Below are 20,488 nucleotides of genomic sequence, written 5' to 3' on the forward strand. Positions count from 1 at the left end.
TAACAGAAGGTCTGGGGACCATAACCTCCGGGGTCCTTCTAGTCTCAGTCAGACCATTAAGTCTGGTCTTTTTATGAGAATTTGGGGTCTGCTTCCCACTGCTCTCCTGCTCTCTCGGACTCTCCATTGCGCCTCTCTGTCAGGGCAGTCTTCGGTTGTAGCCGGGCACCATCTAGCTCTCCTGGTTTGGGGCCGATGCAGTCTCTGGTTTAGTGGTCCTTTCTGTCTCTTGGGCTCATAATTACCCTGTGTCTTTCGTGTCCTTCATTCTCCTTTGCTCCAGGTGGGTTGAGACCTGTTGATGCACCTTAGATGGCTGCCTGTTAGCATTTAAGACCCCAGAAGCCACTCACCGAAGTGGGATGCAGAATGTTTTCTTAATAGATTTTATTATGCCAATAGACTTAGATGTCCCCTGAAGCCATGGTCCCCAAACCTCCACCCTTGCTACTCTGGCCTTCAAAGCATTCGGTTTAATCAGGAAACTTCTTTGCATTTAGTTTAGTCTAGTTGTGCTGACCTGTCCAGTATTGTGTGTTGTCCTTCCCTTCACCCAAAATAATTCCTATCCACCATCTAACCAGTGAAAACCCCTCTCCCTCTGTCCTTCCATCACCCCTCTCGTAACCTTCAAAGAATATTTTCTTCTCTGTCTAAACTGTTTCTGCAGTTATTATAATAGTGGTCTTATACAGTATTTGTCCTTTTGCAGCTGACTAGTTTCACTCAGCATAATGCCTTCCAGATTCCTTCATGTCATGAAATGTTTCATGGATTCATCATTGTTCTTTATCGATGCATAGTATTCCATTGTGTGAATATACGTAATTTATTTATCCATTCTTCCGTTGATGGGCACCTTGGTTACTTCCATCTTCTTGCTATTGTAAACAGTGCTACAGTGAACATGGGTGTGCATATATCTGTTCCTGTAAAGGCTTTTAATTCTCTAGGATATATTCCAAGGAGCGGGATTGCTGGATTGTATGGTAATTCTATTTCTAGTTTTTTAAGGAAGCACCAAATCGATTTCCAAAATGGTTGTACCATTTTACATTCCCACCAGCAGTGTATAAGTGTTCCAGTCTCTCCACAACCTCTCCAACATTTATTGTTTTGTGTTTTTGGATTAATGCCAGCCTTGTTGGAGTGAGATGGAATCTCGTTGTAGTTTTGATTTGCATTTCTCTAATGGCTAACGATCGTGAGCATTTCCTCATGTATCTGTTAGCTACCTGAATGTCTTCTTTACTGAAGTGTCTGTTCATATCCTTTGCCTATTTTTTTGACTGGGTTATTTGTCTTTTTGTGGTTGAGTTTTTGCAGTATCATGTAGATTTCAGAGATCAGGTGCTGATCAGAAATATCATAGCTAAAAACGTTTTCCCAGCCTGTAGGTAATCTGTTCACTCTTTGCTGAAGTCTTCAGATGAGCATGTGAGTTTGATTTTTAGGAGCTCCCAGTTACCTGGTTTATCTTGTGCATTGTTGGTAATGTTTTGTATAATGTTTATTCCAGGTATTAGGGATCCTAGTGTACAGCCTTCTTAATGATAAAATGGACCCACGGGTTCGGGATGACTGGCGGGTAGATGTCAACAAGTCTTGAGAAGTCCTGACTTTGGTGGCTTCCAGGTTTCTGCTTCCAGTTAGTAGAATTTATATTAATTTTAATGCATACTTTAATTTTAAAATATCTTTTTTTCAGCAAAAAATCTGGCAGGAAAATGCTGGGACTTCTTGGTATTGGTGCTTTATCTTTTTCATTGTGCCATTGTAATTTATCCTGAAGACATAAGCTAATTGGCTCTGAGGTCAGCATATTAGGCTGATGGAAAAAGAGCCCATACAATTTTTCCTAAGGAAGGGAATATGAATTAGAATAATGCAAGCATTTCATGTAAACGAGCATTGATTTTTTGCTGGGTATTATGTATTTTTTTTTATGTATAGGGTCGCTGAGTCGGCATCCACTCTGCGGCACTGGGTTTGGGCTTGATTATGTTGTAATGCCTTGTCTCAGTCCAAGCACCTCTGCTTACTCTGCATTATCTGAAATTTTTGTATGACAATATCTCCTAATAACAATAAAACGATAGCGAATGTTTATTAAGCATTTACCATGTGCCAGTGTGAATCATTTTTTACTTAATCCTTATATCAACTGTATGGATTAGGTATTATTATGATTCTCATTTTCCAGATGAGGGGACAGAAGCTTAGGGAGGGTAGGTAATCACCAAATTAACACAGTTAGTAAGTACAGAGGCTTAGGAAGGGTAGGTAAACACCAAATTAACACAGTTAGTAAGTACAGAGGCTTAGGGGAGGGTAGGTAATCACCAAATTAACACAGTTAGTAAGTACAGAGGCTTAGGGAGGGTAGGTAATCACCAAATTAACATAGTAAGTGGTGGAATTGAGATTCAAACTCAGGATATAGTCTGCTTCTAGAATCCGTGTCTTTTAACCAGTGTGCTATACAGCTTCCCTTTGAATGAACTAGATTAGTGCTTCTCACCTCATAGCTAGTCAGAAATTAGAACTATTAATTAGGACTATTCTTACAAATAGTTCTTGATCTATAAAATAAACCAGAGTCCTTTGTCAGTCCAGAGTAACCATGAGGGATTTTAGCTTGCACTATCCCAATAGCATTTTCGCCATATAATGTTTTAGTAGGTCCGTTGAAGATTTGACATCAGACCTATTCTCCTCCTGGCTCTTGAGATTTTCTTTTGGACACCAGAACGTTGAGCATGAATGAAGGCAGACAAACCTGTGATCGTCTCCCCAGTTGTAGGGATCCCCAGTGCCAGGATGTCAACACTTGCCTCTTACTGTGGGACGGTGTCTTCTGTAACAAGCCGAAACTAGCAAGCACCAGAAGCAGCGACTGTAAGTGACCGCTGATGCTGTCTGTGGCCAGCTCACTTAGATTCTGTCTGTGAAGTTTTTCGGTAGGAAAGCTTGTATGCTAATATTATACTAGTAAAGTTTAAAGAGGATAAGCAACTTGTCAGCAGAACTGGGACTTGTTGAACACTGTCTTCTGTTCGGGCCCTTCCATTGTTTCTAAACCCACTGCCGTCGAGTCGATTCCGACTCACAGCGACCCTGTAGGACAGAGAAAACTGCCCCATAGAGTTTCCATTGTGTCTAGCTGCTCTCAAAAGCAAAGCACTCTGCTAGAGTTCCAGAAATGAAAAGCAACCAGGAGTTGTCCTTTGTCGTGTGGCCTCTGAAAGATTAAGTACCTAATGTGATGAGCCATTTGGTAAGCTGACTATATAGGATTTTGTTGTTGTTGTTGTTTGCATAGTTGCTCTTTGTGATTACTATTTCTGACCACTGGGAGTTGTGTTTGTGAGTATATTTAATCTGAAAAGAGGTATGGCTGGCTAGCTGATTGAATAAGAATATGTGCTGGGAGGCTGATGGCAATAAATTCAATAAGTCTCCCCCTTTTTTGTTGTGTTCTTCCAGCCCTCCTTAGTTATGTTAAATACTCCTGACCTTTTCCCCTGCTTGCTTTTCAGGGCCTAAGCATCCATATAAAGGCTTCCAATGTGATTAGCATTGATGCTTCTGAGATTGCTTGGAAACTAGATAGTCAGAGATAAATTGTCCGTTGCAGGCTTTTACATCTGCCTCTTCCCTGGATTGAACATGCTAGTGGGCCATATGGCAGAGTGCCTCACAGAAAAGCCAGGAACGACTTTCTGGCTGGGTTCCTGTTATCACTTGCTTCCATTTTAAAGTGGAGGTTATAGTGCTTTGGGCTTGATTTACTATGTAGTAATGAGATTAATCCTTAACTTGAAATCACATGGGAGTTGTGTGTGTGTGTGTCTAGAATCCAATTCCAGTAATGTTATCAATATTCCTTTCAGGGGAGGATTTTATTAAACTATGTTTCTCTATATGTATGGATAGAAAAATAGGAAAACACCAGTTAATAAGTATCTGACCCTTGATTGACTTCTTCCCTTGAAAATAAAAACAGCTTTGTTTAGAACATAGTGAGGTTGCCTGACTGGCTTTTTCTACTTACTTTCTTTTAAAATCTGTAATTATCATTCAGGTAAATACCAGAATGTCCTCCCAAGCTGCAGAAGGGTTATTCTGGCCTGAGTTTATGTGCATATTTACATGCATGTCTTCAAACATACATACCCAGAAATCAGAAAATATACATCCCCAAAAAGGCATTGGCAAGTTAAAGAATTGGATGGTGCTTGTTTTATTATGAGACTGTCTCCCTTTCTCTGAGTCTGTCTCTCTGTGCTTGTCTGAGTGTCTCTCCCTCTGTCTTATTTTTTGTCTCTCATGCAGTCCCTCTGTCTCCCACTCTACCTGTCTGTCTGTCTTCACCCCCCTTTCTTTCTGTATCTCTCTCCTCTCTCTCTGTCTTCCCTGCCCCATCCGGCTGTCTCTCCCCTTTCCCAGGCTCCCTTCTCAGCCCCTGTCTCTGTGTTGCCCCTCTTCCCTCACCCTATATGCGTCCCTCAGACAGTACATCTCCCTTGTAAGACTTTCATGCATGCTGCTTGCCTGCATATTTCTGTCTTTTTTATTTTGTTTTGTTTACTGGCATACCAGGATAATTCGTTTTATTTGGATGGCTAGACGTACTACTTTAAAATCTCACGACAACCAAGTGTAAGAATTGGCATGGGGTTTCAAACCTACTTAACCTCCCCGAGGAAACCCTGGTGGCGTAGTGGTTAAGTGCTACAGCTGCTAACCAAAGGGTCGGCAGTTCAAATCTGCCAGGCGCTCTTTGGGAACTCTATGGGGCAGTCCTGCTCTGTCCTGTAGGGTCGCTATGAGTCGAAATCGACTCGATGGCACTGGGTTTGGTTTGTTTTTTTTCGTTTTTTGTTTTAACCTCCCCTAACTTTCTCTCCATCTTCCCCCCACTTCCCTGCTCAGTTAGGAAGATGGGAAAGCATATTTGGTTATGTAATGATTGAAATTAGGCTTATAGTAACTGTAAACAGGATAAATTAGGATTGTTTGATTTCTACCTATCAGGTTACCAGAACCAGGGCCTGCAAAATAAACAGTGGTGCTCGTTTGTAGTGAGTGATAGTAGCAGCCACATAATCTTTCAGTAAAGTCCGTATTGCTCGGGTAATAAATCTGCAGTCTTGAGTGGCTCCTGAGGTTAATAATTTTCACCATGGGTATGATTTATGTGAACTTCCAAGTGATTTTACAAACGATTGAACACACAGAGAAGCTAGGGACGTATTTTCTGTTTATGTTTTGGGAAACTCTTTCTTCAGGGCAGCAGCCAGGTAACAGGTCTGTTGAGGAGCAACTTTCCACTTAACTGAGGTGCGTAGTCCACCAGCTCATCTCTACATGTGGGTGGGGGCTGCTTTTATATCCATCCTGCTTCCCTCTACTAAATAGTAAGCCCAGAAAGGGCTTTTACAGTAGATCCCAAGGTGTTCGTTTAGTAAACCGTCATTTATTTGGTACAGGATGTTCAGTCAAACTGCAAAGTGGCCTCTTCATTTTGACTTCAGCGCTCTTCTAGTTGACGCGTTACATAAGACACCACACTGAAAGCTGCACTCTCAGAGAGCCTTCCTCTCAGCAGGCAGCGGGATTCTAAGAGTATACGTGTAAAACATTTTTAAAAGATAAGTTTTTTTAGATGAGTAAAAATTTTCACAGGCACTCTTACATTATGTTTAAAGTATTGAGTATTTAGATTTGGTTAAAATCTTTTTTATCTGACGTTAGTATTCTTTTTAGTAAATAATTATTCCTAGGAATTATTTTTTCAGAAGTTGACCCTCAATACAGAATTTTAGATCATTAAAACAAGATCACCTGAAAGCTGCGTTTTCTTCCTTCCTCATTCATTTCAGTTGCTCAGTAGGATTTGCTCACGGAATTAGTTTTTCCCTCTCTGTATAGTTACATAAGTTTGTTTTTATAACCATGAAAAATTTTACCCATTTTAGCACTTACTGAAGTGGACTGTGACTTGGAGGGTTTCTGGTTTTAAAGCCAGAGTGTATGACTAGAGGCAGATGAATAATACTTCATCATTTACAGCCCCTGAATCCCTCTGTAGTTTTTAAATGCCTTTGAAAAATTAGATCTTAGGCCCAAAAGCACGCTTTTGTGTTTGAAATCTTTTAGTGAACTACTTACTCAGGTCCCATGCTTCTACAGCCCTGCTTTTCTTTCCTCAGGATAAATTGCATTATGTGTTACCAATAACAATGCCTTGTCATTTCAAAGAAAACTGAATTAAGTAATGCAAGCCCAGGTTTCTGGAAGCTAGATGGCAGGGGGTAGGCCCTGTTTGCTGTTTTTGTTACCATGCAAAGGGCGTATTTGTTTAATTACCAAGGCTAGTCAGTCCTCCAATATCTTGTCATACCTGCCCATTTCTTCTGTGTCCAGCACAAATGCAGATTTTTTTTCAGGTGCCATTTTTGTTGAGTCATTTAACTACCTAGTAATACTATGAATTATAAATAGTATTTGCCTTTGAGCAACAGCCATCCATTAACTTGCTGACCCTAATTGACTTCGGGGGACCAGACGGTGCCTCTCCCTGGGCAGACTGTATTGGAGAAAGGTTGTTAAGAGAGAGCGTCTGGCCTGAACAACTTTGAAGAAGCCTTTGTGAAGTTGGTTTCAGACCTCTCCAGATGCCATTTGAATCCAAAGGAGTTTCTAGCTCTGTATCGTTACACACTTGACTTCTAGGAAAATTGTTTCTTTTATTCCTTGTTGGAAATATAGATTTAGGTGTTTTTTTGAATCATTAAGGCATTTTAAATCATCTTCCACCCTCGTTTATTTTTATTCTCTTTCAGGTTGTTTGAAGGACGATCATCAAGGAAACCAGAGAAGCTTAAAACACTCTTCTGCTACTTTAGAAGAGTCACAGAGAAAAGTAAATTTCCTTTATTTTTATTATAATTTTTCTCACTGATGGGGACAGTTCAGATCAAGTGACATGTCAGGAACATTGTGTGTTCACAACATACCTTCAGCCCGAATCATGTTTAAACAGTAATAATTCACTATTATAATCTGTACATGTTGTGTGTATGCATTAATGTGTGCTGTGAGTGTGTTGAGGGGTTTATGTACATTGAAATCCAACCAGTGTAACATACATGGCAGAATTGTTAATGAATAAAATCTAATATTTTCAAAAGAAAGTACATTGATAGGTAAATATGTTTTGACTGCTGTTTATTTAAGGAAGCATTAACTATAATAATTAAGTTGATTTGTGTAGGTCAGCTATTTATTGCCTTCCTACCCATCCTTGTCGTTTGTTCCCCCTCTGAGCTCTTTGTAGATCCCTTATTCTTGGTGTCTTCGTGTCTGTCTTTCTCTGTTGGAACTTGACCATCTTGCTTTCCTAGAGGCTAATCACAGCAGCCGAGGTGATAGCGGTAAACGTCTAACTGGTAATGGTAGTCACCAGCTGATAGTAGGTTGTTATTGCCACTTTTATCCTAGGAGCTGGGTGGCCATGGATACGTTTTTTAACCTTTCTAAGCTTCAGTTTCTTCATCTGTATAATAAAATAATAATGATAATTATCCTGTAGGGTATTTGCAAACATTTAATGAGAAGTTATGTACTTAATAAATGTCAGCTGTTATCAAAGATGGCCTTTCCTGCAAGTTGATTATAAAGGAAACCAAAATATCTCAAAAATTTCCTTTTGCTAAGTAGGACAGGTCAACCCTGGTCAAGTGAAATGGGTTCTTTCCCGTCTGATCATCCAGATTGTGGAATTGTCTTAAAACACATAATTTTTTTCAATCTAAGGTCATTTTTCTCATATCCTTTCTTTGCTGTGTAATTCTGTTGCATTACTGTGTACTTGGCATTTTTTCCTTGCGAATGTATTGCTCTCGGACAGTTTAAGTTTTCGGAAAGAATAAATTATTAAGATTTTGGTATTTAAGGCGGATGATCCTATGCATCTTTGCGAGGAGTATTTATCTCTTACCTTACTGAGTTTCAGTTTCGTCCTCTATACTGAATGAATTATTAAGGAAAATGTAGTCTCATTTGTAATAATTTGTTAGAAAGATGACAACACATTTGATATTTTAAATACAGTTAAACCTGTGAAAGCCAGAACCTGGGTAAGATGGAAAACTGTCAGAGAAGGAAAACTCAAATATATTCCACTAAAACAAGTGACAGAAAAGTTGTAAGACTGCTCCCCGTCAAAGGTAGAAAACTTGCAAGACTTGGAAAAACAAGGCAGTCCCATCAAGCGCCGGCTCTCACGGGTTTCACTGCAGAATGGCTTCCATTGTTATAACTCTGTAATTCAAAGTCAAATCAAGTATGTCTTCTCTAAAAACTAACTTGCCTTTCTAAGTTTTAAGATTCCAGATATTTTGAGGAAAAAGCTAAAAGTTTGTTTTTTAAATTAGAATTGGGAAAGTCATCATAAGTTATCTTGTTTTTAGTATTAGGAATTAGATGGAATAAATAAATTATAAATAAACATTTTCTGAATTTTTCACTATACATGTTAATTCTTTATAGAAACGTAGTGTAACATTGCTGTAGGTTTTCAGGATGTAAAGCTAAGGACTTAAGTAGAAAATATCAAGGGTAATTAAAGTTTACAATGTGATGATTCGTTGTATAGACGTTCTGGCGCCTAGAGTATAGACACTAGAAACCTATTTAAAGTACTGTATTTCATCTAATCTAGGACATCATAAATGGTAAGAAGTACCATTACTTTATATATCGTTAAGAAGGAAAAAGAGCCACTCAAGATAGGGAGTGTAACAGGAGACCTTTGGTACAAAGCTGGTACCCTTTGTCTAAGGATAAGCGAGAAGAAAATAACCTGGCCGCGCAGAAATGGGACAAGCAAAAAACCTGCAGGTCGCAGACTTGGCCTTGGTAGAGAGAGGAAAGGAAGTCTTCCCTGAGAATTTGAACCACGAGCCACCGTTTGGTATCTGAACCCACAGCACCAGTGTGGTCCCCAAAATCCTGCCACGGAGGACTTGATTAGGACTGTCGTCAGGTCAGTGGTGTTCCCACATGACTGGCAAACGCAGAGGTAGTACATCTTCTCTGGAAAAATCCTCCTTTAATCCAGATCAACAGCAATGGCAAGAGCCCTTCAATCATAAAAGATGTGTCCCAGTTTCAGAAATTGAATATATGAGCAAATATGCTTTTTAGGATTGATAAAATAAGATGTTAATTCCATCAGGACCAACTTTTCAATCTTGTCAAATATCTATATATTTGTAATGAGACTCTTGAGATGGAAAGATTTTAAAGAACCTTCTGAGTTAAATTATTTACAGTATAGTTTTAAACTGTCTTTTAGAGAAAGTTCTTAAAATTGGTGACCCACATGCAGTATATATTGTGATTAAGAGAAATATTTGATTAGCCAAAATACCCTATTCTGGAGTGAAAGTTACCTTTTTATATAGAAGAAAGATAACAGGTATGCTTTCCGGGCATTTTTGTTAATAATTATATCTAAACTATGTTCTTCTGCCTTTTCTCTTGCCTTGCTAGCAACATCGATTGATAAATTACTTTTGGTCTCTCTTAATATGTATGAACCCCTTTAATGTTCTTACTTACTCTGCTAAGTTACTGAATGGTGAGACTGACATTAGTTTCCAATAGGATTGTTTCCCTATTGTTTGAATAGTTTTCTAACTTGTCAGTTTTTAATTATGCCTATCATTTGTCTTAGAAACTCTGGTGTCATAGTGATTAAAAGCTGAAAGGTCAGCAGTTCAAATCCACCAGGCGCTCCTTGGAAACGGTGTGGAGCAGTTCTACTCTGTCCTGTAGGGTTGCTATGAGTCGTAATCAACTCAACAGCAGAGGGTTTGGTTTTTTGGGTTTATCGTTGGTTTTAAAGAAAGTTAAATATCTAAAGAATGTATTAAGACTTATGTTAACCAAATTCTGTTTTCTAATGTAAATATTCCATATGATTTATTTATATTTTAATTTTATTAATTTTGTTGTTATTGAAAATATACACAGCAAAACATACACCAACAGTCTCTGCATGTGCCATTTACTGGCGTTGATTACATTCTTCGAGTTATCCAACCATTCTCACCCTCGTTTTCTGAGTTGTTCCTCCTGCATTAACACAAATTCACTGCCCCCTAAGGTTTCTGTCTAATCTTTTGAAGTTGCTGTTGTCAGTTTGATCCCATGTAGATAGTTCTTAAAAGAGCATGATCCTCAAGGCAGAGATTCTTTACTAGTTAAGTTAAACTATTGTTTGGTTTTAAGACTTCAGGGGGTATTTTTATCTCAGGACAGTAATTTCAGAGGTTCATCCAGGCTCCATGTCTCCAGAAGGTCTAGAGTTCATGAGAATTTGAAATTCTGTTTGCATTTTCCCCCTTTTGATCAGGATTCTTCTGTAGAAACCTTGATCAAAATGTTCAGTAATGGTAGCCGGGCATCATCCAGTTCTTTTGGTCTCGTGGCAAAGGAGGCAATTAGCCAGACATTCCATATCCTCCTCCTGTTCCTGACTCTCCTTCTTTCTCTGGTGCTCCCAGCCAGTAGAGACCAATTGTTGTGCCGTGGGTGGCTGCTTGCTAGCTTTTAAAATCCCAGACACTACACAACAAACTGGAAGGTAGAACAGAAGCACTAAACATGTTATTTGGCCAGTTAACTGGGTTGTCCCATGAAACCATGACCCTAAACCTCCAAACCAAGAAACCAAATCCGAGGAGGTTTTTGGTTATACAGAAGTAGCCTCAACAGCTACTCTTTTTTTTTGTCATTGTTGTAGCTATCTCTATCATTCAATTTTTGCCAGTTCAACTTTTTACAGGCATACAAAGTTTTGACAGCAATTACAGTAATTGGCTGTGCATCCCTACCCCTAATCAATGCAATGTTTCCTTAACCCTTAACCCACCGTTTCCCTCTTCTCCTACCCCGGTAATGATTAATAAACTTTGTTCTCTATACATTTGCCTTTTATTATCTTTTTATATAAGCGAGGTCATACAATATTTGTCCTTTGTGATTGATTATTAATTGTGACAGATTATTTCTCTAAGCATGTCTTTCCGCTCCATCCATATTGTAGCAGGTATCAACACTTCATTTCTCCTACTGGCTGGGTAGTATTCTGTCATATGTATGTACCACGTTTTGTTTATCCATCCATTCATCCGTTGATGGGAACTTCGGTTGTTTCTACCTTTTGACTATCGTGAATAGTGTTGGACTGAACGCTGGCGTGCAAGCATCTGTTTGAGTCTCTGCTTTCAAGTCTTTTGGTTATATACGTAGGCGTGGAATTGCTAGGTCATATGGTAGTTCTTGGAAACCCTGGTGGTGTAGTGGGTAAGTGCTATGGCTGCTGACCAAGAGGTCAGCAGTTCAAATCCGCCAAGCGTTCCTTGGAAACTCTGGGGCAGTTCTACTCTGTTCTGTAGGGTCGCTATGAGTTGGAATCGACTCGATGGCAGTGGGTTTCTTTTTTTATGGTAGTTCTTGGAGCCCCGGTGGGACCGTTTTTAAGAATTCAGCTCCTAACCAAAATATTTGCAGTTTGAATCCACCAGCCACTCCTTGGAAACCCTATGGGGCAGTTCTACTCTGTTCTGTAGGGTCACTGTGAGTTGGAATCACTCAACAGCAACAAGTTTGTTTTGTTTTTATGGCTAACAACGCTGAGCATCTCTTCATGTATTTGGTGACTCTTTGAATATCCTCTTTGGTGAAATGTCTGTTCGGGTCCTTTGCCCATTTTATGATTGGGTTATTTGTCTTTTTGTTGTTAAGTTTTGAAGTTTTATATGTATTTTGATTGTTACATTCTTGTCCGATATCTGGTTCCCGAAGATATTCTCCCAGGCAGTAGCTTGTCTTTTCACTTTTTTGGTAAAGTCTTTCGATGAACAAAAATTTTTATGAGGTCCCATTTATTTATTTTGTCTTTTGCTGTTTGTACTTTTGTTATTACATTACATAATCCATTGTTAAAAGCTAGACCTGACAGCATTACCCCTGCTCTTACTTCTAAGAATTTTATAGTTTTAGTTTGCACATTTAGATCCTTAATCTGTTTTGAATTTGTTTTTGTGTTTGGTGTAAGGCATGGATCCCACTTCATTTTTCTGCATGTGGAAATCCAGTTTTCCCAGCACCATTTATTGAAGAGACTCTTCTTTCCCCATCATATGGACTTAGCACTCTTGTCAAAAATCAGTTAGCCATAAATGTGTGAGTTTATTTCTGGACTCTCAGTTCTATTCCATTGGTCTGTGTGTCTGTTGTTATACCAGTACCAGGCTGTTTTGATTACTGTAGCTGTAGAGTATGTTTTAAAATCAGGAAGTGTTAGCCCTCCTACATTGTTCTTCTCTTTCAGCATTGAGGGCCTCTTGCCGTTCCATATAAACCTGAGGATTTGTTTTTGTATTTCTGTAAAGAAAGCTGTTCGGGGTTTTCTTGCAGCTATAGGGTCACTATGAATCGGAATCGACTCAACGGCAACAGCTTTGGTTTTTATAGATCACTTTTTTTTTTTGGGTAGCGTTGACATCTTAACAATATTAAGTCTTCCAATCAATGAATATGAAACATCTTTCCATTTATTTAAGTCTTCTTTAATGTCTTTAAACAGCATTTATAGTTTTCATTGTTTAAGTCTTTCACATCCCTGGTTAAATTTATTCCTAGGCATTTTATTATCTTCGATATTATTGTAAATATAATTGTTCCCCTAATTTTCTTTTCAGATTTCTCATTGCTGGTGTATAGAAATCCAACTGATTTTTCTTTGTTGACCTTGTACCCTGAAACTTTATTAAATTGTTCTATTAGCTCCAGAAGTTTTCTTATGGACTCTTTTGGATTTTCTATGTTTGGCATCATACCATTTACAAATAGAGATAATTTTATTTTTGTTTTCCAACCTAGATACCTTTTATTTCTTTTCCTTGTCTTATTGCTCTAGCTAGGACTTCTAATACAACATTGAATAGAAGTGACGAGAGCAGGCACTCTTTGTCTTGTTCCTGATTTCAAGGGGAAAGCGCTCAGTCTTTCTCTCTGTGTTAAGTATAATGTTGGCTGTCGGTTTTTCATATATGCCTTGAATCATATTGAGGAATTTCCCTTCTATTCCAATCTTTAGGGTTTTCACTAAGAAAGGGTGTTGGATTTTATCCAGTGCTTTTTCTGCGTCTGTGTAAGTAGCAATGTTCCTTTCCCTTATTCTGTTGATGTGGTGTATTACGTTGATTGATTTTCTAATGTAGAACCATCCCTGCATTTCTGGAATAAATCACGCTTGGTCATGGAGTGTGGCTCTTTTAATATGCTGTTGGATTCTGTGTGCTGGTATTTTAGTGAGGATTTTTACATCCATTTTCATAAGAACTATTAGCCTGTAATTTGCTTTTAGAATGGTGTCTTCATCTGGCTTGAGTATCAGAGTTATGTTTGCTTCATAGAATGAATTAGGGACTAGTCCTTGCTTCTCTGTCTTTTGGAAGAATTTAAACAATGTTGGTGTCAATTCTTCTGTAAATGTTTGGTAGAATTCCTTAGTGAAGCCGTTTGGTCCGGGACTGTTTTCTTGTTGCGTGGTTTTTGATCACTGATTTGATGTTGTCTTCACTTGTTACGGATCTGTTGATACTTTCTGTTTCCACTTGATTCAGTTTGAGTAGGTTGTATGCTTCTAAAAATTTGTCCATTTCATTTATCTACTTTGTTGCCATACAGTTCATAATATTCTGTCACAATTCTCTATTTCTATCAGGTCAGTTATATCCCCTCTTTTTTTATTTTGGTTATTTCATCTTTTCCTTGTCAGTCTAGCTAAATATTTGTCAATTTAAAAAAAAAACCAACTTCTGGTTTTATTGATTCTCTTGTTTTTCTGTTTTCAATTTTATTTATCTCTGTTCTGATCTTTGTTCTTTCCTTTCTTCTGGTAGGTTTAAGCTTAGTTCGTTCTTCTCTTTCCAGTTTCTGGAGTTGTTGAGTTAGGCTGTTGATTTGAAATCTTTCTTCCTTCTTCATATACTGCCTTCACTGCATCCCATAAGGTTTCATATGTTGGGCTTTCATTTTTATTTCACTCCAGGAAATTTGTGATTTCTTCCTTGATCCATTGGTAGTTTAATAGTGTGTTGTTTAATTTCCATATGTTCGTGTATTTTCCAGGTTTTTTTATGATGTTGATTTCTGGCTTCACTCCGTTGTGGTAAGAGAAAATACCTTGTGTGATTTCCGTCTTTTTAAATTTATGAAGACTTGCTTTGTAACCTAACGTACGGTCTGTCCTGGAGAATGATCCCTGTGTACTATAGTCAAATGTATATTGTGCTGTTTTGGGATGGAGTGTTCTATGTATGTTTGTTAAGCCTAGTTGTTTTATAGTATCATTCATGTCCCCTGCCTCCTTGTTGGTCGTCTTTTTAGATGCTCTGTCCAACGTTGAAAGTGGTGTATTGAAATCTCCAACTATTGTAGCACTGTATTTCTCCCTTCAGGTCTATTGGCGTTTGCTTTATATATTTAGGTGCCTTGATGTGGGGTGCATATATGTTTATTTTATATATATATATATATATATATATATATGATTAACTTACCCTTTTATCACTGTCACTCTCTTTATCCCTTCTAACAGATTTTTTCTTAATGTCTACTTTGTCTGATACTTAGATTGACACCCAAGCTGTCTTGGTTATTATTTGCACGGAGTACTTTTTCCACCTTTCACATTCAATCTGTTTGTGTCCTTGAGTTTAAGGTATATCTCTTGTAAATAGGGTATAGTTTTTTTTTTTTTTTTTGGTCCATTCTGCCACTCTCTGCCTTTTGATTGGAGCATTTAATCCATTTACATTCACTGTAATTACTGATAAGAAGTGACTTCTGCCATTTTGTTGTTTCTTTTTTGTGTGTCTCTTTTCTTTGTCCTTTACAACTGCTTGATTTTATGATTGTTTGTTTTATAGTGGGCCTTTTTGGTTCCCTTCTCCTTTTGTGTATTTTGTAATGTATTTTCATGGTTTTTACTTAGCAACTTGATTCTTAATATTCTGGAGCAAGTTGGTACCAACTTAACTTCAACAACAAAAGAAATGGTATTTCTATACTATTCCTCTCTGTTCTTTTGCTGTCATTATCACTAATTATGTCTTTATATTTGATGTGCCCTTTAACATAATTTTATTCCTGCTTTTTATATATTCTTAAAAAACATGAAGGAAAAAACGTTTAGAATTATTCTAACTCAAAAAGAAAGATCAGAATTGCTGGCCTCACAGGGACAGGAGAAACCCTGGGATATGGCCCCCAGACACCTTTTCAGCTCAGTAATGAAGTCACTCCTGAAGTTCACCCTTCAGCCAAAGATTGGACAAGCCCATAAAACAAAATGAGAGTAATGGGGCATACCAGCCCAGAGGCAAGGACTGGAAGGCAGGAGGGGACAGGAAAGCTGGTAATGGGGAACCCAGGGTTGAGAAGGGAGAGTGTTGCTAACCAGTGTCATAAAACAATGTTTACTAACTGTTCAGTGAGAAACTAGCTTGTTCTGTAAATCATCTAAGGCACAATAAAAAAGTAAATAAAACAATTTTTAAAATATTTAGAATTACTAAGCATGAAAATTACCAGCCCTTATATATGTCCGTGCATTTCCCTTTATTAGGGATTATTCCTTTTACCTATGACTTTGAATTACTTTCTAGTGATTTCTCCCTTCCATCTACAGAACTCCCATTAGTTTTTTTTGTAGGGCCGGACTGGTGGGTATGAACTCTCTCAGTCCCTGTTTGCCTGGGAATGTTTTAATTTCACCCTAAGTCTTAAAGGATAGTTTTGCTGGGTATAGTATTCTTGGTTGACAGTCTTTTTTCTTCACTCTTTAGATATATCATTCCATTTCTTCCTGGCCTCCAGTGTTTCTGAGGAGAATTTGGTATTTATTGGGAATTCTTTGCATGCGACTGTTTTCTTCTCTCTAATTGCATTTAGGATTCTCTCTTTGTCTTTACTTTTTGAGAGCCTCACTATGATGCACGTTGGTGCAGATTTCTTTGAGTTAGTCTTGCTTTTGGTCTTTGAGCTTCTTGGATTTGTAGATTCATGTTCTTTGTTAGATTGGAATTTTCATCAAGTATTCCTTCTGTCCTTTTTCTTATCTCTTTCCTGAATACCCATGGTGCATATATTAGGTCTCTTGTTGTTGTCCCATAATTCTATTAAAATGTGTTCAGCCCTCTTGAGCCTCTGTTCTTTTGCTTCTCAGCATGTGTAATTTTAACTCTCTTATCCTCTTATTCACCGATTCTTTTTTTCTGCCTGATAAAATCTGTTAGTAAGTCCTTCTGTTGCATTTCTCATTTTCAGTTATCATTCCTTTCAGTTGCAGTATCTCTTTTTTTAGATCCTGCTTTTGTTCTTCATAGTTTTTGTCATTTCTTTTAGCTCTTTGTCTGTGTTTTCCCTTAGTTCTTTAATGTTGTTGTAGTCTTCCTTTTTTATTTTTTTCATTATTTGGTCATCCCTAGATGCACTTTAACTCCCTTTGTCATGTTCATTTGGATGTGCCATTGTTTCTCTGTTCTTTGTATGTCTTATGATCTTTTGTTGGGCATTGGAATTTTCAAGGGTGTTAACTTTGTCAGTTTTCCCCAATATTTGATGTTTTTGCCCATTCTACTTTCTGTAAAAAACTCTTAGGTGGGCAAAGCCTTCAGCCTTTGCTTACCATTTCCTCTCCGTCTCTGTGATAGCTCGTTCTCTCTCCTTGGTATAATTAGGATTTGAAAGTTGCAGGTCTCAGTTTTCAACTTTCAATCTGTCCCAAACACACCAGAGAACACAATGTGGTCATTCTCTCTACCAGCTGGCACTGCCACTCAGGCAAGATGTTGTTGTTGTTAGGTTCCGTCGAGTCGGCTCTGACTCATAGCGACCTTACGCACAACAGAACAAAACACTGCCTGGTCCTGCACCATCCTTACAATTGTGCTTGAGCCCATTGTTGCAGCCACTGTGTCAGTACACCTGGTTGAGGGTCTTCCTCTTTTCCACTGACCCTCTACTTTGCAGAGCATGATGTCCTTCTCCAGGGACTGATCTCTCCTGACAACATGTCCAAGGTATGTAAGATGCCGTCTCAGCATACTTGCTTCTAAGGAGCATTCTGGCCACACTTCTTCCAAGACAGATTTGTTCGTTCTTTTGGCAGTCCATGGTATATTCAATATTCTTTGCCAACACCACAATTCAAAGGCGTCAACTCTTCTTCAGTCTTCCTTATTCATTGTCCAGCTTTCACATGTATATGATGTGATTGAAAATACCATGGCCTGGGTCAGGCGCACCTTAGTCTTCGGGGTGACATCTTTGCTGTTCAAGAATTTGAAGAGGTCCTTTGCAGCAGATTTGCCCAATGCAATGAGTCTTTTGATTTCTTGACTGCTGCTTCCATGGCTGTTGATTGTGGATCCAAGTAAAATGAAATCCTTGACAACTTCAATCTTTTCTCCATTTATCATGATGTTGTTCATTGGTCCAGTTCTGAGGGTTTTTGTATTCTTTATGTTGAGGTGCAATCCAAACTGAAGGCTGTGGTCTTTGATCTTCATTGGTAAGTGCTTCAAGTCCTCTTCACTTTCAGCAAGCAAGGTTGTGTCATCTGCATAACATAGGTTGTTAACGAGCCTTCCACCAATCCTGATGCCCCGTTCTTCTTGATATAGTCCAGCATCTCGTATTATTTGCTCAGCATACAGATTGAACAGGTATGGTGAAAAAGTACAACCCTGGTGCACACCTTTCCTGACTTTAAACGAATCAGTATCCCCTTGTTCTGTCTGAACAACTGCCTCTTGATCTATGTAAAGGTTCCTCATGAGCACAATTAAGTGTTCTGGAGTTCCCATTCTTTGCAACGTTATCCCTAATTTGTTATGATCCACACAGTTGAGTGCCTTTGCACAGTCAATAAAACACAGGTAAACATCCTTCTGGTAGTCTCTGCTTTCAGCCAGGATCCACCTGACATCAGCAATGATATCCCTGGTCCCACGTCCTCCTCTGAAACCAGCCTGAATTTCTGGCATTTCCCTGTCAATATACTGCTGCAGCCATTTTTGAATAATGTTCAGCAAAATTTTGCTTGTGTGTGATATTAATGATATCGTTCTATAATTTCCACATTCGGTTGGATCACCTTTCTTGGGAATAGGCATAAATATGGATCTCTTCCAGTCAATTGGCCAGGAAGCTGTCTTCCATATTCCTTGGCATAGACGAGTGAGCACCTCCAGCGCTGCATCCGTTTGTCGAAACATCTCAGTTGATATTCCATCAATTCCTGGATTCTTGTTTTTCGCGAATGCCTTCAGGGAAGCTTGGACTTCTTCCTTCAGTACCATCGGTTCCTGATCATATGCCACCTCTTGAAATGGTTGAGCATTGACTAATTCTTTTTGGTATAATGACTCTGTGTATTCCTTCCATCTTCTTTTGATGCTTTTTTGTGTCGTTTAATATTTTCCCCATAGAATCCTTCACTATTGCAACTCGACACTTGATAATTACTGGTGATTTTAATGTAAAAGTTGGAAACAAAGAAGAAGGATCAGTAGTTGGAAAATACGGCCTTGGTGATAGAAACAATGCCCGAGATCGAATGATAGAATTTTGCAAGACCAATGACTTCTTCATTGCAAATACCTCCCTTCACCAACATAAACGGCGACTATACACATGGACCTCGCCAGATGGAACACACAGAAATCAAATCGACTACATCTGTGGAAAGACACGATGGAAAAGCTCAATACCATCAGTCAGAACAAGGACGGGGCCAACTGTGGAATGGACCATAAATTGCTCCTATGCAAGTTCAAGCTGAAAATGAAGAAAATCAGAGCAAGTCCACGAGAGCCAAAATATGACCTTGAGTATATCCCACCTGAATTTAGAGACCATCTCAAGAATAGATTTGACGCATCGAACACTGGTGACCGAAGACCAGACGAGTTGTGGAATGACGTCAAGGACATCATCCACGAAGAAAGCAAGAGGCACTGAAAAGACAGGAAAGAAATAAAAGACCAAGATGGATGTTGGAGGAGACTCTGAAACTTGCCCTTGAGCATAGAGCAGCTAAAGCTAAAGGAAGAATTGATGAAGTAAAAGAACTGAACAGAAGATTTCAAAGGGCGGCTAGAGAAGACAAAATAAAGTATTATAATGACATGTGCAAAGAGCTGGAAATGGAATTCCAAAAGGAAGAATACGCTCAGCGTTTCTCAAGCTAAAAGAACTGAAGAAAAAATTCAAGCCTTGAGTTGCAATAGTGAAGGATTCTGTGGGAATTCAGGCAAGATATTGTGTACTAATTGGTCTGTCCACCAGTGGGTGCAGTCCCCTCTCTGTGGTTATTACTCTCTTGTCTGTTTCTGCAACCGCATTTTTAGTTAGAAAACCCCTACCCAAGGAGCCCCCTTCAGGGCTGGGTGTTGCCCTCCAGTTTGCCCGAGGCTTCTTTCCCTGCTCTGTGGGGGCTGCTTATATCTGAGCTGGCATTCAGGGGAAGCACAGGCAGACTTCCCTCCATTTCAGGAGGAGGAGGGACTGGCACTCCCCAGAAGGGTCTCTGAGAGATCTGTCTTATTGGTTTTGGAGCCCCAGTATCCCTGTGGTGGTTGAGGGAGCAGTCTCCACTTAGGTGACCCACCTCCTACCTGCACGGTAAGGGACCTGCTGTAGGAGTTCATATCAGTCCAGCAGCCAACAGTTACTGGTTGGGGGAGGGGTTTTCACACTCCAGCTGGGCCCCAAGGGAGGTCTGCCTTGTTGCTGTCAGAGCCCGCCCCATGGTATGTTGGCTGTGGATGTGGCCTTCACTCAAAATGCCTGCTTCCTCACACGCAGCAGCCCCAGTCAGCAGTCATCAGCTGGAAGGGGGAACAGAGAGACCCAAACTGATCCCCAGGGAGGGCTGTCCTGCTGGTTTCAGAGGCCTGAGCTCTGGGTTACACAGGGAGGCAGGTAGAGTGATGACTATGAGAGCAGACTCCACTGCAGGGTCTTTCTGTATAGCAGTTCCCTTTAGACTTGCAGTCGACACCGGTTGTAGGAAGTGCTTGTACACTCCAAACGGACCCCCAAGGAGGTCTGTCTTGTTCATTTTAGAGCAGAACTTCGGGTTGCTTTCTTTTTGTACAGGCAAGGACTATGGTGGTTAGGGAAGCAGGCTCCTTTTCTGGGGCTACTTCCCCCCTGTTCACAGCAGCCAGCAGCCTGTGTGGCTGGGGGGAAAGGCAGGGCTGCTGGGAAAGGTGATTCCTACCATATGCAGCTCATTGTTTATTCACTGATTCTTGCTGTCTGCAGTTCCTCACTGCTCCCTGATTCAGGGTCTGTCAAAGCTGAGCACTATTTCCTTGTTGTGTTTCCTGTTATA

The 20,488-nt window shown here is 39.4% G+C and overlaps 1 protein-coding gene across 14 annotated transcripts in view; it reads left to right on the top strand.

Moving 5' to 3' along the window:
* Positions 1-20,488, top strand: part of PARG (poly(ADP-ribose) glycohydrolase) — a 164,358-nt gene that overhangs the window by 75,423 nt on the left and 68,447 nt on the right. For all 14 annotated transcript variants that reach the window (XM_064269831.1, XM_064269838.1, XM_064269832.1 and 11 more), the window contains one exon: positions 6,849-6,928. In XM_064269831.1, the coding sequence (XP_064125901.1) occupies positions 6,849-6,928 (80 nt within the window). The remainder of the gene's footprint in view (positions 1-6,848; positions 6,929-20,488) is intronic.

Source organism: Loxodonta africana, chromosome 16 (assembly GCF_030014295.1).
Source record: "Loxodonta africana isolate mLoxAfr1 chromosome 16, mLoxAfr1.hap2, whole genome shotgun sequence".
In the NCBI taxonomy this organism is placed as follows: domain Eukaryota; kingdom Metazoa; phylum Chordata; class Mammalia; order Proboscidea; family Elephantidae; genus Loxodonta; species Loxodonta africana.